At 38.4% G+C, this 21,814-nt stretch overlaps 1 protein-coding gene across 2 annotated transcripts in view; it reads right to left on the bottom strand.

Annotated features, from left to right (window-relative positions):
• Window positions 1-19,079, bottom strand: part of RNF11 (ring finger protein 11) — a 54,406-nt gene extending 35,327 nt beyond the window's left edge. For both annotated transcript variants that reach the window (XR_013170978.1, XM_077149700.1), the window contains exon 1: window positions 18,756-19,079. Coding sequence is in view for 1 of the 2 variants with exons in the window: in XM_077149700.1 (XP_077005815.1) it covers window positions 18,756-18,878 (123 nt within the window). In the remaining variant the exon portion in view is untranslated. The remainder of the gene's footprint in view (window positions 1-18,755) is intronic.
• Between the last annotated feature and the right edge of the window lie 2,735 nt (window positions 19,080-21,814).

Here is a 21,814-nt window from a genome sequence, read left to right on the forward strand (position 1 = left end):
GCTCCGGTGACGCTCCATCCGCCATCTTATCCTTCCCTTTCTCCTCCTACTCCAGTGGCTCTCCAACCACCACCGTGCCCTCTTCCGCCTTCACCGGCTCCTCCGCCACCGTCCTCGACAGCCTTGCCACCCTCACCTTTCCTCCTCCAGAACAGCTACTAGGGGAGTAGAAACGATACAGAACAGCTCCCAGAGCCACGACAGAGATCAAAAAGACAGCGTACCCCATCCTGGAACGGCTGACTGTTTGGGAGAACCAGCTCCGGTGAGATCGCCGAGGGGCGCGGGCTTTCCCAGGTGGGGCGGCAAGCGACCGGAGTCTCTCCCTTCCTCCTTCCCAGGCCAGCTGGCAGAATTGGGCAGGCGATCCCCTCGGGCAGCGGCGGCTGGCGCCCCCACCACGCGAGGCCCCCCGGACCAACTGAGAGAGTTGGGTCGGAAATCCCCAGACCACGGAGAACGGTGACCAGGGGGGTCCCTTCCAAATACGTGACTCCCCGGTCCGGCTGGGAACGGTGCACTCTCCCGGACTGTGGCGGCTGGTGCCCTCCCGAAACGCTTGGCGTCCCGGGCCGACTAGGAAATTCGGACGGGCGCTCTCCCTGGCTGTGGCGGCCGGCGACCATCCCCGCATTCAGACCCCCGGGCCAGCTGGCACTCTTCCAAGCCGCTTCGGCTGGCGAACCTTCCCCACGGCGAGAGTTTTCCAAAGTTAAAGGACCCACAGCACCTTTTACTGGTGGGACCCGCAGACAAACGAGTGCCACGAGCGCCAACTACTGGGCAGGAAAAGAAAAACAGAGCCCAGAGATTTCACAGAAAAACCTTTCAACCAGCTGGGTCTCACACCCAGGGAAATCTGATCAAATGCCCAGACACCAGCAGAAAATAATGGATGACGCTTGGAAAATTGAAGATATGGCCCAGTCAAAGGAACAAACCAATAGTTCAAATGAGATACAGGAGCTGAGACAACTAATGCTGAATATACGGAAAAACTCTTCAAAAACGAAATCGATAAATTGAGGGAGGACATGAAGAGGACATGGGCTGAACATAAAGAAGAAATAGAAAAACTGAAAAAACAAATCACAGAACTTATGGAAGTGAAGGATAAAGTAGAAAAGATGGAAAAAAACAATGGATACCTACAATGATAGATTTAAAGAGACAGAAGATAGAATTACTGATTTGGAGGATGGAACATCTGAATTCCAAAAAGAAACAGAAACTATCAGGAAAAGAATGGAAAAATTGAACAGGGGATCAGGGAACTGAAGGACAATATGAACCGCACAAATATACGTATTGTGGGTGTCCCAGAAGGAGAAGAGAAGGGAAAAGGAGGAGAAAAACTAACGGAAGAAATTATCACTGAAAATTTCCCAACTCTTATGAAAGACCTAAAATTACAGATCCAAGAAGTGCAGCGCACCCCAAAGAGATTAGACCCAAATAGGCGTTCTCCAAGACACTTACTAGTTACAATGTCAGAGGTCAAAGAGAAAGAGAGGATCTTGAAAGCAGCAAGAGAAAAACAATCCATCACATACAAGAGAAACCCAATAAGATTATGTGTAGATTTCTCAGCAGAAACCATGGAAGCTAGAAGACAGTGGGATGATATATTTAAATTACTAAAAGAGAAAAACTGCCAACCAAGACTCCTATATTCAGAAAAATTGTCCTTCAAAAATGAGGGAGAAATTAAAACATTCTCAGACAAAAAGACACTGAGAGAATTTGTGACCAAGAGACCAGCCCTGCAAGAAATACTAAAGGGAGCACTAGAGTCAGATACGAAAAGACAGAAGAGAGAGGTATGGAGAAGAGTGTAGAAAGAAGGAAAGTCAGATATGATATATATAATACAAAAGGCAAACTGGCAGAGGAAAATATTATCCAAACAGTAATAACACTAAATGTTAATGGACTGAATTCCCTAATCAAAAGACATAGACTGGCACAATGGATTAAAAAACAGGATCCTTCTATATGCTGTCTACAGGAAACACATCTTAGACCCAAAGATAAATATAGGTTGAAAGTGAAAGGTTGGGAAAAGATATTTCATGCAAATAACAACCAGAAAAGAGCAGGAGTGGCTATACTAATATCCAACAAATTAGACTTCAAATGTAAAACAGTTAAAAGAGACAAAGAAGGACACTATATACTAATAAAAGGAACATTAAACAAGAAGACATAATAATCATAAATATTTACGCACTGAACCAGAATGCCCCAAAATACGTGAGGAATACACTGCAAACACTGAAAAGGGAAATAGACACATATACCATAATAGCTGGAGACTTCACTTCACCACTCTCATCAATGGACAGAACATCTAGACAGAGGATCAATAAAGAAATAGAGAATCTGAATATTACTACAAATGAGCTAGACTTAACAGACATTTATAGGACATTACATCCCACAACAGCAGGACACACCTTTTTCTCAAGTGCTCATGGATCATTCTCAAAGATAGACCATATGCTGGGTCACAAAGCAAGTCTTAACAAATTTAAAAAGATTGAAATCATACACAACACTTTCTCGGATAATAAAGGAATGAAGTTGGAAATCAATAATAGGCAGAGTGCCAGAAAATTCACAAATACATGGAGGTTCAACAACACACTCTTAAACAACGAGTGGGTCAAAGAAGAAATTGCAAGAGAAATTAGTAAATACCTCGAGGCAAATGAAAATGAAAACAAACATATCAAAACTTATGGGACGCAGCAAAGGCAGTGCTAAGAGGGAAATTTATTGCCCTAAATGTCTATATCAGAAAAGAAGAAAAGGCAAAAATGCAGGAATTAACTGTCCACTTGGAAGAACTGGAGAAAGAACAGCAAACTAATCCCAAAGCAAGCAAAAGGAAAGAAATAACAAAGATTAGAGCAGAAATAAATGAAATTGAAAACATGAAAACAATACAGAAAATCAATAAGACCAGAAGTTGGTTCTATGAGAAAATCAATAAGATTGATGGGCCCTTATCAAGATTGACAAAAAGAAGAAGAGAGAGGATGCAAATAAATAAGATCAGAAATGGAAGAGGAGACATAACTACTGACCTCACAGAAATAAAGGAGGTAATAACAGGATACTATGAACAACTTTACGCTAATAAATACAACAATTTAGAGGAAATGGACGGGTTCCTGGAAAGACATGAACAACCAACTTTGACTCAAGAAGACATAGATGACCTCAACAAACCAATCAAGATGACCTCAACAAACCAATCACAAGTAAAGAAATTGAATTAGTCATTCAAAAGCTTCCTAAAAAGAAAAGTCCAGGACCAGACAGCTTCACATGTGAATTCTATCAAACATTCCAGAAAGAATTAGTACCAACTCTCCTCAAAGTCTTCAAAAGAATCGAAGTGGAGGGAAAACTACCTAATTCATTCTATGAAGCCAACATCACCCTCATACCAAAACCAGGCAAAGATATTACAAAAAAAGAAAACTACAGACCAATCTCTCTAATGAATACAGATGCAAAAATCCTCAATAAAATTCTAGCAAATCGTATCCAACAACACATTAAAAGAATTATACATCACGACCAAGTAGGATTCATCCCAGGTATGCAAGGATGGTTCAACATAAGAAAATCAATTAATGTAATACACCATATCAACAAATCAAAGCAGAACACATGAACATCTCAATTGATGCAGAGAAGGCATTTGACAAGATTCAACATCCTTTCCTGTTGAAAACACTTCAAAAGATAGGAATACAAGGGAACTTCCTTAAAATGATAGAGGGAATATATGAAAAACCCACAGCTAATATCATCCTCAATGGGGAAAAATTGAAAACTTTCCCCCTAAGATCAGGAACAAGACAAGGATGTCCACTATCACCACTATTATTCAACATTGTGTTGGAGGTTCTAGCCAGAGCAATTAGACAAGAGAAAGAAATGCAAGGCATCAAAATTGGAAAGGAAGAAGTAAAACTATCACTGTTTACAGACGATATGATACTATACGTCGAAAACCCGCAAAAATCCACAACAAAACTACTAGAGCTAATAAATGAGTACAGCAAAGTAGCAGGTTACAAGATCAACATTCAAAAATCTGTAGCATTTCTATACACTAGTAATGAACAAGCTGAGGGGGGAAATCAAGAAACGAATCCCATTTACAATCGCAACTAAAAGAATAAAATACCTAGGAATAAATTTAACTAAACAGACAAAAAACCTATATAAAGAAAACTACAAAAAACTGCTAAAAGAAATCACAGAAGACCTAAATAGATGGAAGGGCATACCGTGTTCATGGATTGGAAGACTAAATATAGTTAAGATGTCAATCCTACCTAAATTGATTTACAGATTCAATGCAATACCAATCAAAATCCCAACAACTTCTTTTTCAGAAATAGAAAAACCAATAAGCAAATTTATCTGGAAGGGCAGGGTGCCCCGAATTGCTAAAAACATCTTGAGGAAAAAAAACGAAGCTGGAGGTCTCGCGCTGCTGGACTTTAAGGCATATTATGAAGCCACAGTGGTCAAAACAGCATGGTATTGGCATAAAGATAGATATATTGACCAATGGAATCGAATAGAGTGCTCAGATATAGACCCTCTCATCTATGGACATTTGATCTTTGATAAGGTAGTCAAGCCAACTCACCTGGGACAGAACAGTCTCTTCAATAAATGGTGCCTAGAGAACTGGATATCCATATGCAAAAGAATGAAAGAAGACCCATATCTCACACTCTATACAAAAGTTAACTCAAAATGGATCAAAGATCTAAACATTAGGTCTAAGACCATAAAACAGTTAGAGGAAAATGTAGGGAGATATCTTATGAAACTTACAATTGGAGGCGGTTTTATGGACCTTAAACCTAAAGCAAGAGCACTGAAGAAGGAAATAAATAAATGGGAGCTCCTCAAAATTAAACACTTTTGTGCATCAAAGAACTTCATCAAGAAAGTAGAAAGACAGCCTACACAATGGGAGGCAATATTTGGAAATGACGTAACAGATAAAGGTCTAGTATCCAGAATTTATAAAGAGATTGTTCAACTCAACAACAAAAAGACAGCCAACCCAATTACAAAATGGGGAAAAGACTTGAACAGACACCTACCAGAAGAGGAAATACAAATGGCCAAAAGGCACATGAAGAGATGCTCAACGTCCCTGGCCATTAGAGAAATGCAAATCAAAACCACAATGAGATATCATCTCACACCCACCAGAATGGCCATTATCAACAAAACAGAAAATGACAAGTGCTGGAGAGGATGCGGAGAAAGAGGCACACTTATCCACTGTTGGTGGGAATGTCTAATGGTGCAACCACTGCGGAAGGCAGTTTGGCGGTTCCTCAAAAAGCTGAATATAGAATTGCCATATGACCCAGCAATACCATTGCTGGGTATCTACTCAAAGGACTTAAGGGCAAAGACACAAACAGACATTTGCACACCAATGTTTATAGCAGCGTTATTTACAATTGCAAAGAGATGGAAACAGCTGAAATCTCCATCAACAGAAGAGTGGCTAAACAAACTGTGGTATATACATACGATGGAATATTATGTAGCTTTAAGACAGGATAAACTTACGAAGCATGTAATAACATGGATGGACCTAGAGAACATTATGCTGAGTGAGTCTAGCCAAAAACTAAAGGACAAATACTGTATGGTCCCACTGATGTGAACGGACATTCGAGAATAAACTTGGAATATGTCACTGGTAACAGAGTCCAGCAGGAGTTAGAAACAGGGTAAGATAATGGGTAATTGGAGCTGAAGGGATACAGACTGTGCAACAGGACTAGATACAAAAACTCAAAAATGGACAGCACAATAATACCTAATTGTAAAGTAATCATGTTAAAACACTGAATGAAGCTGCATTTGAGCTATAGGTTTGTTTTTTTTTTACTATTATTATTACTTTTATTTCTTTTCTCTATATTAACATTCTATATCTTTTTCTGTTGTGTTGCTAGTTCTTCTAAACCGATGCAAATGTACTAAGAAATGATGATCATGCTTCTATGTGATGATGTTAAGAATTACTGATTGCATATGTAGAATGGTATGATTTCTAAATGTTGGGTTAATTTCTTTTTTTCCGTTAATTAATAAAAATAAATAAATAAATAAATAAAAAGAATAAAAAAAAAAGAATTAAGGCTACTGGATCACAGTTATCAGTTTTGCGTATTTCCTTCTAGATATTCTAATACACTAAAAACTAAAATGGCATATCTATATAATGCATAAGAACAACCTCCAGAATGACCTCTCAATTCTATTTGAAATCTCTCAGCCAATGAAATTTTATTTTGGTTCATTTCTCTTCCCACTTTTGGTCAAGAAGGCTTTCTCACTCCCAAGATGCTGCGGCCAGGCTCATCTCCTGGGGTAAGATCTAACATTGCCAAGTCTCAGATTTACACCCCTGGAATTCATGGCCCACATGGGGGGTGGGCAGTCAGTTTACCTGCAGAGGTGGCTTAGAGAGAGAAGCCACATCTGAACAACAAAAGAGGTTCTCTGGGGGTGACTAATGGCATAATGTTAAGTAGGCTTAGCTTCTCCTTTGCAGAAATAAGTTTCAGAAGGGCAAACCCCAAGATCGGGCCTTGGCCTATTAAATTTGTAGTCCCTAATGCTTGCAAGAATATCAGGAAGTCCTCAGGTGGAGAAATTTAATATTCCTACATTTTCCCCCTGCCCCTCTAGGGGATTTTGCTCATACTTTTTTATTATTTGTCCAGATTACTCTGGGATATTTCGGGCCATCACATTAACCTGTACAAACTGACAAGATCTCACTCCCTACTCAAGGTTCCATGTAATTATGCTGTTTCAAATAAACTGACCACACAGGTTAAATCTGCATGCTACAGAAAATATAAACTTAATACTAATTAAATATCTTCTCGTTTGGTCTCACACAGAAGTTGAAGTTTTAAAAAACAGTTCATATCATCCTTTACCTTTTAGTCTGATTTACCTTAGTCCTAACCAGATCAGCTTCATTCATATATCTAACTGAAATCTGATCTCTTTTTCAGCTTTTTAAATAGTTGCTATATAGGGTTATGCATATAGTCACAGAACTCTAGCTCAGAATCTCAGGTATCACGTAGATACCTGAAGTTCCAGGGAATGGCCAGGTTTTATACACAAAGCACTCCACATCTCAGAATTTAGAAATAACTATAATTTAACTCAGGAATAGCCATGATTATTGAAGAGTTTATAATCTAGAAAACTTTACAAAAGGCTTTCCCCTGAACTCAATTCTCAGAGTTTGCTCATTACAGTTGGTTCATATTAGTGAGGCATTAAAATATTTGTCTTTTTGTTTCTGTCTTATTTCACTATATATACTATCCTCAAGGTTCATTCATCTAGTTGTATGCCCCACAACTTCAGTCCTTCATGCAGCAGCTCAATATTCCATTGTATGTATACACCACAGTTTGCCCTTCCATTCATCAGGTGATGTACCCTTAGGCCACTTTCATCCATTGCATATCGTGAATACTGCTGCCATAAATACCAATGTGCAAAATGTCCATTTCTGCTGCTTTCAATTTTCCAAGTATTACCTGATAACAGGGTTGCAGGATCAAATGGCAACCCTATACTTAGCCTCCTATGGAACAACCACACTGCTCTCCAAAGGGGCTGCACCCTTGTATTTCCCTACCAACAGCGAAGACATTCATTTCTTTCACTTCACGTTTTCTTCAGCACTTGTATCTTTCTGTTTATTTTTTAAACAGTTTTATCCATATCCCATATAATCCATCCTAAGTTAACAATGTATAATCACATAGCTATGCACTCACCACAACATTCTGTATGAGGCCATTTCTATTTTTTCTGCAAACAAAGAAAAATAAATAAATAAATAAATAATAAAAAGGAAGAACACCACCACCACCACCAAGAATCTTATACCCCTTCTGTATAGCCCTTTCTTACTGACTTTTGGTATATTGCCTTTGTTAAATTTAACGGAAGCATATTACAATGTTACAGTTAACTAGCTTGCATTAATTATATTTTTCCATATATCATCCATTTTCAACACTTTGCAATGCTGATATTCATTTGTTCTCCCTCATGTAAAATAATTCTTATTTTGGGGTCATACATGCCCCCTAGTCTTCCTTTCAACTGTACTTACACTCAGTAATCTATTTTTTTTTGTCCTTGGGTTTGAAGTGAGTCTCTTGTAGACAGTATATAGATAGGTCCTGTTTTCTAATCCACTTTGCCAGTCTACATCTTTTGATTGGGAGTTTAATCCATTAACATTTAATGTTATCACTGTAACTGCAGTATTTCTTCCATCTTTTTGGATGTTATCTTTTGGATCTTACATGTTATATCTTTTTTTTCTCACTTTTTACTATTACTGATAAATCATCATTTGTACACTGTTCTCCAAACCCCTCTCTCCTGTATTTTCCTATCTGCTTGTAGTGTTTCCTTTAGTATTTCTTATAGAGCAAGAGCAGGTCTCTTGCTCACAACTTTCTCAATGTCTGTTGTTTAAAAATATTTTAAACTCTCCCTCATTTTTGAAGGACAGCTTTGCCGTTTATAGAATTTTGGATGGCAGTTCTTCTCTTTTAGTATCTTAAACAAAAATCATCACCACTGCTTTCTTGCCTACATGGTTTCTGCTGAAAAATCCACATATAGTCTTATCAAGCTTCCCTTGGTGTGATGGATCACTTTCCTCTTGTTGCTTTCAGAATTCTCTGTCTCTGACATTTGACAATCTGATTAGTAAGTATCTGGACCTAGGTCTATTTGGATCTAATGTGTGGGGTACACAGTGCTTCTTGGATCTGTAATTTTATGCCTTTCATAAGAGATGGAAAATTTTCATTTATTATTTCTCTCATTATTCTTTGTGCACTCTTTCCCTTCTTGTACACCAATAACATGTATGTTTGTGTGTTACATTTTGTCATTTAATTCCCGGAGACCCTGTCCATATTTTTCCATTTTTTTCCCTATATGTTCTTTTGTGTATAGCATTTCAGATGTTCTGTTCTCTAGTTCATTAATGCTTTCTTATGCCTTTTCAAATCTGCTGCTGTAAGTCTCCATTGTGTTTTTCATCCCCATAAGTTCTGGTATTTGTTTTTTTCAAGTTTTTCAGTTCTTCTTTACGGTCACCCAATGTCTTCTTTATATCTTTCACCATTTTACTATCCCTTCATTCAATTCATTGATTTGATTTAGCACATTTGTTTGAACATCTTTAATTAGTTGTTTCAACTCCTGCAACTGGTTTGAAGTGCTAATTTGACCCTCTGATTGGGCCATATCTTTGTTTTTCCTAGTATTTAGACTCCTAATTTTTTGCTGGTATCTGATTTCCTTCATTAGTTTATTCTGGAAGTCATTTTTACTCTTTTACCTAGGGTTATCTTGTTGGTTGGCTTTGTTTTCTATCTGTTCATTGGTATTCAGTTCAAGTTATTCTAGACCTCTTGCACTGCTTCTGTTTAACTAATCAGAATTTTTCAGCTCTTCTTTTTCTGATTCTTGCCCTGCCTACACCGAACCTGTATATAACCAACCACAATCATATTTTCCCAGTTCAGACAGGCTCAGGTCTCAGGAGGAGGATGTATCCAGTATCAAATTTCCCTGAGGATAAGACCCAGCAGGGTTGTCAGACATTCCTGTGAAGCCTCTAGACTCGATGTTTTTCCTATCCTGCCCAACAGGTGGTATGTGTCAGCCTGCAGCTCCCCACCAGTATAAAATGGTGTGGGACATTTAACTCTCAGGAGACCCTGTCCCTGTCAGGGGCATGGTTGAGACAGAGGCTGAGGGAGAAGGTGGGGTCAAGCTGTTTCTGCTTTTCAGACCTTGGGATCTGATTTTCTGAATGAGGGCCACCACTTGATACAATCCTATCAGCTACAGGTTTTTAAGGGAGAAGAGAAACTTCTTTACTGCTTTTTCAGCCAGCAAGCCTCTCCTATGGAATTCGTCCAGACCCTTCATCAGAGCTGACAGTTTCACAGCCTGTCCTACAGATTCCATTCCCACAGCTGTGTGAGACGCCTTTATAAATATCATATTTACAGATATCTCCTGTTGGTTTGTTTCTCTAGAGAACCCTGACTAATATAGCAGCCTTTCTTCAGCGACAGTATCATTCTGTTGATGCCTTAATTTGAATGCTTTCACAGCCTTAGAACCATAAATTATGTAAGTTAATAAATCCTCAAAGTACAACTCTAAAGCAAACAAAGGTACCACTCTAATAACGGAAAATTGTGTGTATGAGAGGAGTACATGGAAACTGTGTTTTCTGCATGATTTTTCTGCAAACCTACAACTTCTCTAATAAAATAAAAAATAAAATACATAATACAAAACGTTGGCAGAACATCTAAATATACACCTACACCATCACCCAGTAATGCACTCCTGGATATACAGCGTAAATAAAAAGATGCTTAGGTATTAGGTACAAATAAGAATGTTCATAGCACCTTTATTCATGTAGCCAGAAATTTACATAACTGAAATATATGCTAACAGAATAGATAAATAAAATGTGTTATTTATACACCTGAATATGAAAAAGAAATGAACTATACTACTGTATGTATATGTTCACAAATATACTGCTATAATGTAACAACCTGAACGAATTTCACAAATGTGATGTTGAACAAAAGAAGATAAAGTGTAGGTGCTATATGATTCCACTTATTTTATATTCAAAACTGGGCAAAGCAATAGATGATGATAAAAGGTCAGAATAGTGGTTACCTTTGAGGAACGTGTACTGACTGTTGGAGAGCATGAGGGAGCCTTTGGGGTTGTGGAAATGTGCTATATGTTTTGATCTGGGTGGGGGTTATAATATGTGAAAATTAACTGGGCTATATAGTTAAGATATTTTACTCTAAATTTAATAAAAGGGTGAATACAAATATATATAAATATACACACATATATATATATTTACATACATACATGCTTTTATTAAAAAACACTTTAAAAGTACAAAATCATATAACTCCCTCCACTCTAAATTCATGCTCACCAGCTACTGATTATTCTTTCTGCTCCAATCTCCCTCACATTTTAAGCAGAGCAGCTTTGCAGTTTTTACTCATTTTTTTACACTGAAATTCCATGAGAGATTTCATTCAAAGGCGTCAGAAATTAAAAGCAAATTTCTGATTCATTTTACCAAATTAATTTTAATAAAAAATCAATCCCTCAAATGTAAAAATCTGTACCAAACTATACAACACTTGATTAATACTGTTTTATACTGAACTTACTGCTTCATACATATTGCTTCATATACAGATACATTAGGTTTGTTCTCTTCCTTCATTCTCATACTTTCAGATCCTTTAGTTCCTGATGGTATGCTGTCTGGATTAAGTAACAATTTAATCACTTACCTGGCTCCTGGGAGCATAATTCCACTTGGCTATTTAAAGGGTAGGTATATGTACATTCATATTAAATTCAACTTCAAATATTCTTAATCAGTTAATAAAGAATTCTTCTAAGATCTCTTAAACAACATACCATAAAGCCAAACTGAATATAAAAATCAATAGGTCAGGCAGATACCCAAAGACCAGGATATATATTTATTTCTCCCTTATTACTTTATTTTTTCAACTTCATGTAGCAATCTTTCCTTTTCTGTCTTTAAAAACATACACTTTAACCATCTATGTCAATTCTTCTTCAAATCTCTTAAATTTTTTTTGGTATTTTAACTATTTTTAAGTGTACGATTCATTGGCATTAATAACATTTACAATTTTGTGCTACCATCACCACCATCTTATTACCAAAATTTTCCATCACCCAAAACTAAAGCTCTGTAAGGATGAAGTAATAACTCCCCATTCACCCCTCCCCCAGCACTTGGTAACCTCTAATCTATTTTGTCTCCATGAATTTGCTCATTCTAGATATTTTATATAAAGTAGAGTCATACAGTATTTATCCTTTTGTGTCTGACTTATTCTACCCAACATAATGATCTCAAGTTCATGCATGTTGTAGCATGCATCAGCACTTTATTCCTTTTTACACAAATATTCTACTGTATGTATAGCCCACATTTTGTTTATCCTATCATCTGATGATGGACACTTGGGTTGATGTACAAGTATCTATTCAAGTCCCTGCTTTCAATTCTTTTGGGCATTTACCCAGAAGTGGGATTTCCAGGTCATATGGTAATTCTATGTTTAACTTTTTTGAGGAACCACCAAACTGTTTCTACAGTGGCAACACCATTTTACACTCCCACCAGCAATGCATTATGGTTTCAATTTTCCCACATGCTTGCAAACACTTGTCATTTAGTCATTGTTGTTGTTGTTAAAAGCAACCATTTCAGTGGGTGTGGAATGGTATCTTACTGTGGATTTGATTTGCATTTCCTTAAAGGCTAATGATTTTGAGCATGTTTTCATGTACTTTTTTTGGCCATCTGTACATCTTCTTTGGAAAAATGCCTTTTTAAGTCTTTTGCCCACTTTATAATTGTCTTTTTGTTGTTGACTCATTTAGATTACATCTTGCTAACTTCCTATTTTCACTCTTACTGTTTAGTGTCTTCATCACCTCACTTAATAACATCAGTTACAAAACAGAAATTCTGAACATGTTAGGAATACTATAAATATTTGTTAAATTCAATATTATAGTTACTGGTAAGGAATCAACTTCTGGATATTTTTACATCCTATTCTCAATAGCCTATTTGAATAAAGGACAGAAATATATCATGCCTTAGTGTGATATGGCCCCTAACTATTAAAGGAGAGTTAAGAATTAAAATAATTATACTCAGAAATGGCTTGGGACAAGAAGACAAAGAAATAACATTTCTCATTCTAACTGTAACTACAAACATTCTTTTTTCACTCCCCTCTTCTAGTCTCCTGAATTCACGTTGGCTGAGACACAGTAAAGACAGAAGACAAAGAGAAAAAGTGGCATGAGTTAAAGTAAAAAAAAAAAAAAAAGCAAGAAGAACCTATAATATCATTCTGTGACATTTTTTTTCTATTTAGAAGAAACTAAAACTAAATTCTAAAAAAAAAAAAAGAATTTTATTCTAAAGTATTATATGAAGATTTAAAAAATCTAAAATCTACAATAAAATATGGCGATTTCTATTACCTAAAAAATATTGTAAGTCTAGTTCTTAGATCTTATAAATCAAGGTACTTATTGCCCCTAACTTCTCTAGTTACCCAATAATTAGCTCTAGAACTAGACTATGATACACAGACTGCCCTACTCTTAAAGGCACAATACATTCTTAATGCCTAAGAATCAGTCTTAATTAAAGAACATCCAGAGTGGGAGATCATGCATAGAAAATAAAAAAACTTTCACAATGGTCACACACAGAAGCACTTTTGCTTATTTATTAAAAAAAGAAAAAAGAAAGATTTGTAGGCAAGCTGAACTACATAGAACACAATACCAAAATCAAATAAAAAAGGTATGAGGAATTAACTGTCCCAAAGCTCATGTGCTTTTATAAATTAGAAGCTATAGGACAAACCTGAATATAGCCAGACAAAACAGTTAATGTGGGATAGAAAAATAGCAGCACTTAAGTACAAAGGTCCTGAAGCACAGGATTCTGGGGTGTTGTGTAGAAGCAATCAACAATAAAACTTCACAGTTACAGCAAAATGCAATTGATTTCACATTCACTCAACAAATACTATGGGAAAGTACATTCAAAGACGACTCAGACTCAGATTCTCCAGTAGGCGAGATATGACATTGCCATAAATAATTAAAATAGATAAGGAAGTGTAAAGTGTCCTAAAAGTGATAAAGTGCAAAAGGAATTCAGATTAAGAAATTACTTATATTGGGGGAGATCAGAAAAAGATTCATAGCATTTGAGGTAGACTCTGAATGCTGGAATTTACCATGGGAAAGATTAAGGGAAGTGCATTCTGCCTAATGTGAAATGAATGATCAGAGGCAGGAAAGCAGAAGGCATATATGGAATATATAACAAATCATTCAGTTTGACTGGAATATAGGTTGCAAATAGGAAAGTACAAGGCTACAAAGCTGGAAAAGTATATAAGGAGCCAGATCATGACTTCATATACTAAGACAGAATTCTTCAGCGGTTAGTCATGAAAAATCAATAATGACAAAGAGGCAAGGGATCTGACCCTGGATATAATTTATCTAATAGCATGGGATGATATAAATGGGGAGAGAAGATATCAATTAGGTTATTGCTATGACAGATAATAAGGATCTCAATTATAGTGGTGAAATAAGAGGGAGGAAGCAGTCTTAAGTTAGTCAACTATCAAATATTCACTTGGTATCTACAATGTGTAAGATGTCATTTCACTCCACAGAGAAATTTTTAAAAGCTTAATACACCATTCTAATTTTCATGGAAACTGTGCTATGGGGAAATAAAAACTGTTAAAACATCAAGAACTAATTAACAAGATAATATATAATTTTAGGTAAATGGTACCAAAAGTACTATACTTGTACAGAGAAGTGAGAAAAAAAGTGGTCCAGGAAGGCTTTACTAAATAAGTTGGAGTTGATATCCAAAATATTATGCTTTGTTATTTGTGAAAAAAAATCCCTAAAATATAACATATTCTGGAAAACTTGCCTTCCTTTTTCATATTTCATATGTAAGTGACTGAGATAGGCTTTGAACACAGGGCGATCTGACTCCAAAACCAGAGCAACTGGTGTACTTGCTGCTCTATTAACAATAACTTATTTTCTTCTTCTAATTTTAAATCTCAAAATATTAATCATAAAGATTAATAAATCTTAAATTATAGAATTACTGCAAAACCTAAAGATGTCAATCTTTACTTATATATATTATATAAATACATAGATAAATACTGTAAAGTGGATTTTTTTAAAATTGGTGGTGTTCAATGAATATTAAGCTCTTTCAACAGACTGCCAGCCTAGAATTACCACATGACAAATGGGGTACTGTAAGAACGACAAAGTGGTATCTGAAGCTCTTCACATTTAACTCTTCCAAGTTGGGCTGCCGATCTGGTCCCCTGGCTAATCCTCCCTCTCACTACCCTGAATTTTCATTTAAAATAGATTTCCTTTGTATTCTTTTTAAAGATTTTATTTTATCAGTAACTATTTTATCATTTTAAATAAATTCCTATTTTTTATATTATTGAAACTTGATTTTTAGGACTGATTCATTCAAACTGACAGAAAAAAATGGGACCACGAATATGCATAATTGCTATAAAACGTTTAACTGCACTTGCCTCAAAATATATTTATTCATTCAAAATAAACCCATTAATTAATTCATTCAATAATTACTGAATGCTTCATATGTGCCAAGTAGTCTTCTAGTTACTTTGGAAACACCAATTTAAAAAAGAAATAAATCCTTTTCCTCAGGGAGCTTACCACCACCTTGTGAGAAAAGATAATAAACAATAAACATTATTATAAGTTTAGGACAGCGTGTTTAAAAGTGTTAAGTGGCATGTGAGGGGGAGGGTGCGGAAATGGGAATTCCTGGGTGTTTAGGGAGGTTACAATTTTAAATAGGGCTTGATTAAGAGGGTGACATTTGAGTAAAGACTTGAAGGAAGTAAGGGAGCCAGTCAAAGCGATAACCTGGGGAGAAGAGTACTCCAAGCAGGGAACAATCAGGGCCAAGGTCCTGCAAAGTTCTAGGACGCCAGAGAGGAAAGAAAATGAGAGTAGGGACTGGCGTGGGGATTCTATGGGACACTGTAGGTAATCTGGCTCTTACTTTTAAAGGAAATGGGAATCCACAGAGAGTACTGAGATTCATGATACATTTTATCCAGATCTGGCTGCTGTGTTGAGAATAGACTATAGAGACGTAAGGGTAAAATAGAGAGGCAAGGGTACAAGCAGAGAGAACAATTAGGAGAAAGACAGTAACCCAGGAAAGAAACAGGTACTTCCTACAAACTTGAACCATAATGGCACAGGGCTTAATTTTCAGGAAAAAAAATTAAATAACTTCAGCGAAACAAATCTGTCAGATCCTACTGAAAGAAAATAATTGGAATTTATACAAGTTTACTCCACAGAGCTTCTGGCATATATGTACACTGTGCAACATAACACCATGGTCATCGTTTAACTACTCATAAAAATATCATATATGTTCTTTTATAATCAGCGATCCCGTTTATGAAAAAAATTCCCATTGCAGCTAACATTAATTCTTAAAAACAAAAAACAAGTTAATATTCCTATAGCTCTATGTTAATTATACATCATTTCTTTAAAAAGTTACCTAGGTCTACTGAAAACACTATAAATCATTTACCTTGGATCACCTAAATTAACCATTCCTAAGAAATCTTGTTTCTTTTGAGGCAGTGATATACTTTTCTACAAAAGTTTCTCTATTTTTGCTTCCATCTCTTATTATTTTCTTCCAAATGATATTAAATTTACCTATCAATATCTAGGTAATTCACTTCAGGAAAGGGCAACTACAAAATCTCCCACTGTCACAAGTAACATGTTTCATAAAATGTTCCTTCACAATACCAAAACAGTCACATGATTGCCCTCCTGGTGAGGGCGAATACTATATACTTCTCATAAATTCTAAAGAAGTTATTCTCAACACTACAATTATCATGAGGTTAAGAGAAAGAGGGCAACAAGTCAAAGATCTTAAATGTGCTTGGAAAGGCGCTAAGGAATATGGACGGGGATTTTGAAATAAAAATTCACATCTCTAAAAAATGTGTCTGTGAAATTGAAATAAACACTGTTGCACAGTAAATGTGGTGGTGGGACTGAAATATAAACAATTCATTTGCTTCAAAGATATTTGGAAAGACATACATGTTTGGTTTGAAATTTTAAAAGACTACCACCCCTGTGACAATTCCTAGAGGGAAATAGATGTGTACATATAGAAAACATAATACTGAATTCAAATGCATTGATTCATTCAACATTTAAGTGTTTCTTATATGCCAGAAATTGTGTGAAGTGTTGGGGATTCAGTCCCTGTTCTCAACGATTTATATTCGCCATTTATCCCAGTTAGTGACTGCCAACTCGTGCCAGAGGCCAGGGACACAGGAGCAACACAGAAGACACAGGCTCCCCACTTACATGTAGCCAATACTGGGGAAGGAAGGAAGCCTCAAGGTTCAGACACATCTAACTAAACAAAGATATTCACGAAAGTGTTATAGGTGCTGTTTAGAGACGTGTACCGAGTTCAATAGGACACAGATGAGCGAAGGATTTAAGGTTGGAGAAAAGGGAATGTCAGGAAAGCCTTCCGATATAAGGTGACATGAGAACTGAGTCTTCAAAAAAGGACTAGTTGTTCACCTGGCAGACCCTGAAGAGCTCCAAGCAGAGAGAGCAAGTGGAGCAAAAGGAGAGTGGTGTGAACAGTCTGGTGTATTTGGTAGGCCTGGAATGCAGAATGTGAGATAAGTCATGGAGGATTCTGTATGCCATAATAAGAATGGACTTCATATGAATATATGAAAGGTCACTGGAGGGTATTAATCAGAAAACCAGCACATGTGATCAAGTTTTTCATATGTGATCAGACACTAGCTTACACAGGAATAAGAAAAGAATAACACTGGATAATAATGTCACCACATGAAACAACAAAGGAGACTGCCTAGTTAGAAAAACTAAACTCTCTTCAGGATAAAATTAACCTATAAGCCACTTAACTATCCAAGTCCTACTGGAAAAAAAGTTTTTATTTGAAATTTGAAAAGGTAGAGAAAAGGTATTTAAGTACATATTATGGATTATAATATCCGCATATTCTGATTTCCCTCAAGAGGTTTTAGTTCTTTATTAATTCTGTAAACACATTCGAAGCTGCTGGTTGCTGTACACAGAGCAATGACACCTATTTAGGAGAAAGTCTGATACAAAAACCCCAGAAATAACAGAAGGTACTTCCCAAATTAGGTTTAAAGGTTTCCAAAGTTCAAGATAATCAAGTTTCATTAAGTAAGCACATTTTTTTAAGAGGTGTGTCACAGAGGGTGGAGCTGTATTGAGGAGAGGTTAAAAAAATTAATATATACATACATACATAAACAAGTGACTAGATATTGCTAGGACAAAAAAAATCACCATTTGGAGATCCTCATCTAAGGAGAGGAAGAAATGAACACTTAGCAGATCCAATTAACAGAGAAACGGGGGTGGGGGTGGGGGTGGGGGTATGAGGTTATCACACATGAAAATTTACATGGAGTGGTTTTAACAACCTATCCAGAAACCATAATCCAATTTGGTGTCGTGATGAGGAAATCATTCCCAAACCATAGCTCAGACTCCACGATTCAACCATAAAAGCAGGAAAATAATGTCACTCCCAAACTCCACAAGCGAACTACCACATACTGGCCAAGAGGATATGATCACATATTCGGATCCCGGAACGCAAGGACAGAGAGTCCCATCCCCACACGGAGCCCAAGGGGAGGCGAAGGATCACCCCTATTCTGGGAGTGGGAGTAATCCCCTCAGACCCAGCCCTCTAAGAGGGCCAAATCCCCCCAACCCAGGCCTTGTCAGGACACAGGGGTAGTGACGGTCCGTAAGCCCCACAATTCCGACCAGAGCTGCTACTGCTCTTCGTCCCCCCTCCCCAAACACACACCCTCCCCTACCTGATATGGCGGCGGCGGCTCCTGATCCGGCTCCGTTCCCTCGCCAAAGCTAGCTCGGTCAGACTGAGACTCGTGAAGCAGGGAGATGTCATCCGAGGTGGGAGATTTGAGGCAGTTCCCCATCTTCTGGGGCTGGGGTGTGTGATCTGGGGGAGGAAGAAAGGAGTGGCGGGGTCCTTCGAACGCTCCGCGGTCAGCTTCGGTCGGCGAGGTGGGGTCCGGCGGCAGGCCGGGGTTCAGGCGGCGGCGACTCCCCCGCCCCTCGGCGCCGCCGTGGGGCCGTTCATGCCGGTCCCCAAGAGTGGGGGCTCAAGCCTGGGCCGCGGGCTCCGCTAGGGTCGCGGCGGTGGCCTCCTGCAGGGCGGTGATGTGGGGGGGGGGGGGGGGCGGGGAGACGAGGCGCTTCCCCACCCCGCCCCCCCGCGGGGCGGCGGCGGCCACGGAGCTGCTGGACCTAATCCAGGTCAGGAGGGGGGGGCGCGGCCGCCGCGGCTGCCTCAGCTGCTGTCTCAGCTGCTGTCCCCGCCGACGCCGGAGCTGCGGCCGCGGGCCTCATCCTACACCGCCTCAGCGCGGCGGCGACGGCCAGAACGAAGCGGGCTTCGGCCCTGCGTCATCCCGCTGTGCGTGGCCTGATCCCGCCCTCGGCGCCCAGAGGCCTGGGCGGCTCCGGCTGCGCGTCTCAACCCGCCGACTGCACCCCCCAACCCTCGCCTGCTCCGCTCCCCGCCCAGCAGCTGTTCCCCGGCCTGCGTCAGTTTCTGCTTAATCTCTCTGACAGTTTGGCTCGGTACCTGACTCCGAAACCTCTCTCCAGTCTCCGACGCCTCCTTTCATCCACTGCTTCCGCCCTTTTTAGGTCTCAGCTCTCACCTGTGCACTGTTCTGACATCCTTCACTGCCAAGTGGTCTATTTATAAACGAATATCTGAATGGATCACTCCCAGGGTTAAAATGTTAAATGCGTTCCCTTTTATCCCTTCAGAATAAAGTCCGAGCTCATTAATGAACCCTCCTTACCTGTCCAATCATTTCCTTATCTTCCAACATCACAGCCAGACAGATTCTACTGGATAGACTGATAAACAGTTGTATATCTCAGATTGTTCCAATTTTTTTTCTCATTCACACCACCATTGTCCAAACCACCACCATCTCTTGCCCAGACTACTGCAGTAGACTCCCAGCTATTCTCCCTGCATTCGCGGTTGTTCTTATCCGACCTACTATTTGCAAAACATTTGCTTTTTTAAAATGCAAATCTGATCATGTTATCCTCCTGTTTAAAAACCATCCAGGGCTTCTAATACCGTTATAAACAAAGTGCTAATCCTTGACTGGACTATAAATCCGTAAGTCGGTTATCTCTTCAAACTCATTAGTAGGAGTGTACACCACACATACACACCCCACATCCCAAATCCTAAACTCCAGCCTGTCTTACTTTCGGTTACCTCGAAGACTGTTCCTCCTGACTGGGGCCTTTGCCCATATTATTTCTCTGTCAGAAACCCACTTTCCCCATTCCTAACCCTCTATCTTCCACCAGATTAACCGTATTTCCCCACTTTTCCTTCCTGGTCTCAACTTCATTACCTCTGGGAAGCCTCTCCTGACCCTCCAGCCTGCCTTAGCTGCCTCCTTCTGCTCTGCAGCCCCTGAGCTTTTCTCTGTCACAACTTGATCAAGCTGAATCATTTATCCTTCTGTCTGCAAGGTCTGGCACATTGCCTAAGGAACAGTAAGCGCTCTTCTTTGTCTAATGAGCAAACAGCTCATGAAGCAACAACTGCAAAGGCAGGAAACAAAGATGAGAGTGCCCCTGATGATATTCATTCATTCAAAAAAGAAATGGGTATTGACTTCCTCCTTTTATTCACCATTTACTGATTTATTTATTTATTTAGTGCCAGAACCTATGCTAGGCACTACCATGTCACTATTTACCTGACATGGTAAATAAATTTAATGTTCCTGATCCTGAGAAACCCAGGGTCTAGATGGGAAGACAAATAAATACATGCTCCCCCTCTCCCCAGGCATCTCTAGAGAGCCCAGAGGAGAGCAATTAGTCCATTTGGGTGGGGATCAGAAAGGATTCTTAGAGGTAGGACTATATGGTCGAGGCACAATGGCTTTGGAGTAGCCATTCTAAAAAGACACCATTTTGTTGAAATGCATTTTATCCCATATGACATATAAGCTTTTGAATAGACTGTTAAAATTTTGCTTTCGAAATTATTGAGCTCCCAGAAACTCATTTAATTTATATTTGACTACATTTTCCAGAAATCAGAGGTACTCTGGAATTGTTTGCCTAGTGAGAAAATTCAGCTTATAAATTACTTTCAAGCATAATGAACTTTTTTTCTTGTTTTTAATTTTTTTTACTTTGTCTTCATAATGAAATTTTAATAAATAATAAATGTAATATAATATTTACATAGTGTTAGATTTATAGATAGTTTTTTTAAAAATACCTTTTGGCTTTCATACTTTTTTTCTTTCAGGTGTGTAATGTTTTCATAGGCCATTGAAAAGCTCATGGGCATTGGTCACCATGTTTATACTGCCTAATGAGAAGAGCAGATGTTGCTGAGTCTGAAAGTAAACTGGTTGTTTACCAGGGAATGGCAGGGGCATTTGAGGCCCAATAATGGGTTGGAGGTTGTCTCTGCTCTCGAACAGCTGTGTCTCCTTGGAGACACAAACAGATGAGCAGACAGTTTGCAGGACTACAATTCAGATACCTTCATCCTTATTTTACTTTATTATGCTTTTGTTCCCATGAGCATATAATCACGCCTCACAGATGTACAGCTTTAGATGTATGTGTGTGTGTGTGTGTGGTGAGAACAACTGTTGCATGTTCCCCTGAGCACAGCACTACTGCCGAAACCTAAATTAGTGGACAATGTAGAGAGGTCAGTTGCCTTCTCTTTTGGCAGAAATTCAAGTCAGTAACAAATCATTTTTTGGGTAGCCACAGAGCACATGATTATATAGCAGCACCTATCAGGTGCTATACCTACCAGGACATAATAAGAAATATCATGTAA

This window comes from Tamandua tetradactyla, chromosome 2, assembly GCF_023851605.1.
Source record: "Tamandua tetradactyla isolate mTamTet1 chromosome 2, mTamTet1.pri, whole genome shotgun sequence".
Lineage (NCBI taxonomy): Eukaryota > Metazoa > Chordata > Mammalia > Pilosa > Myrmecophagidae > Tamandua > Tamandua tetradactyla.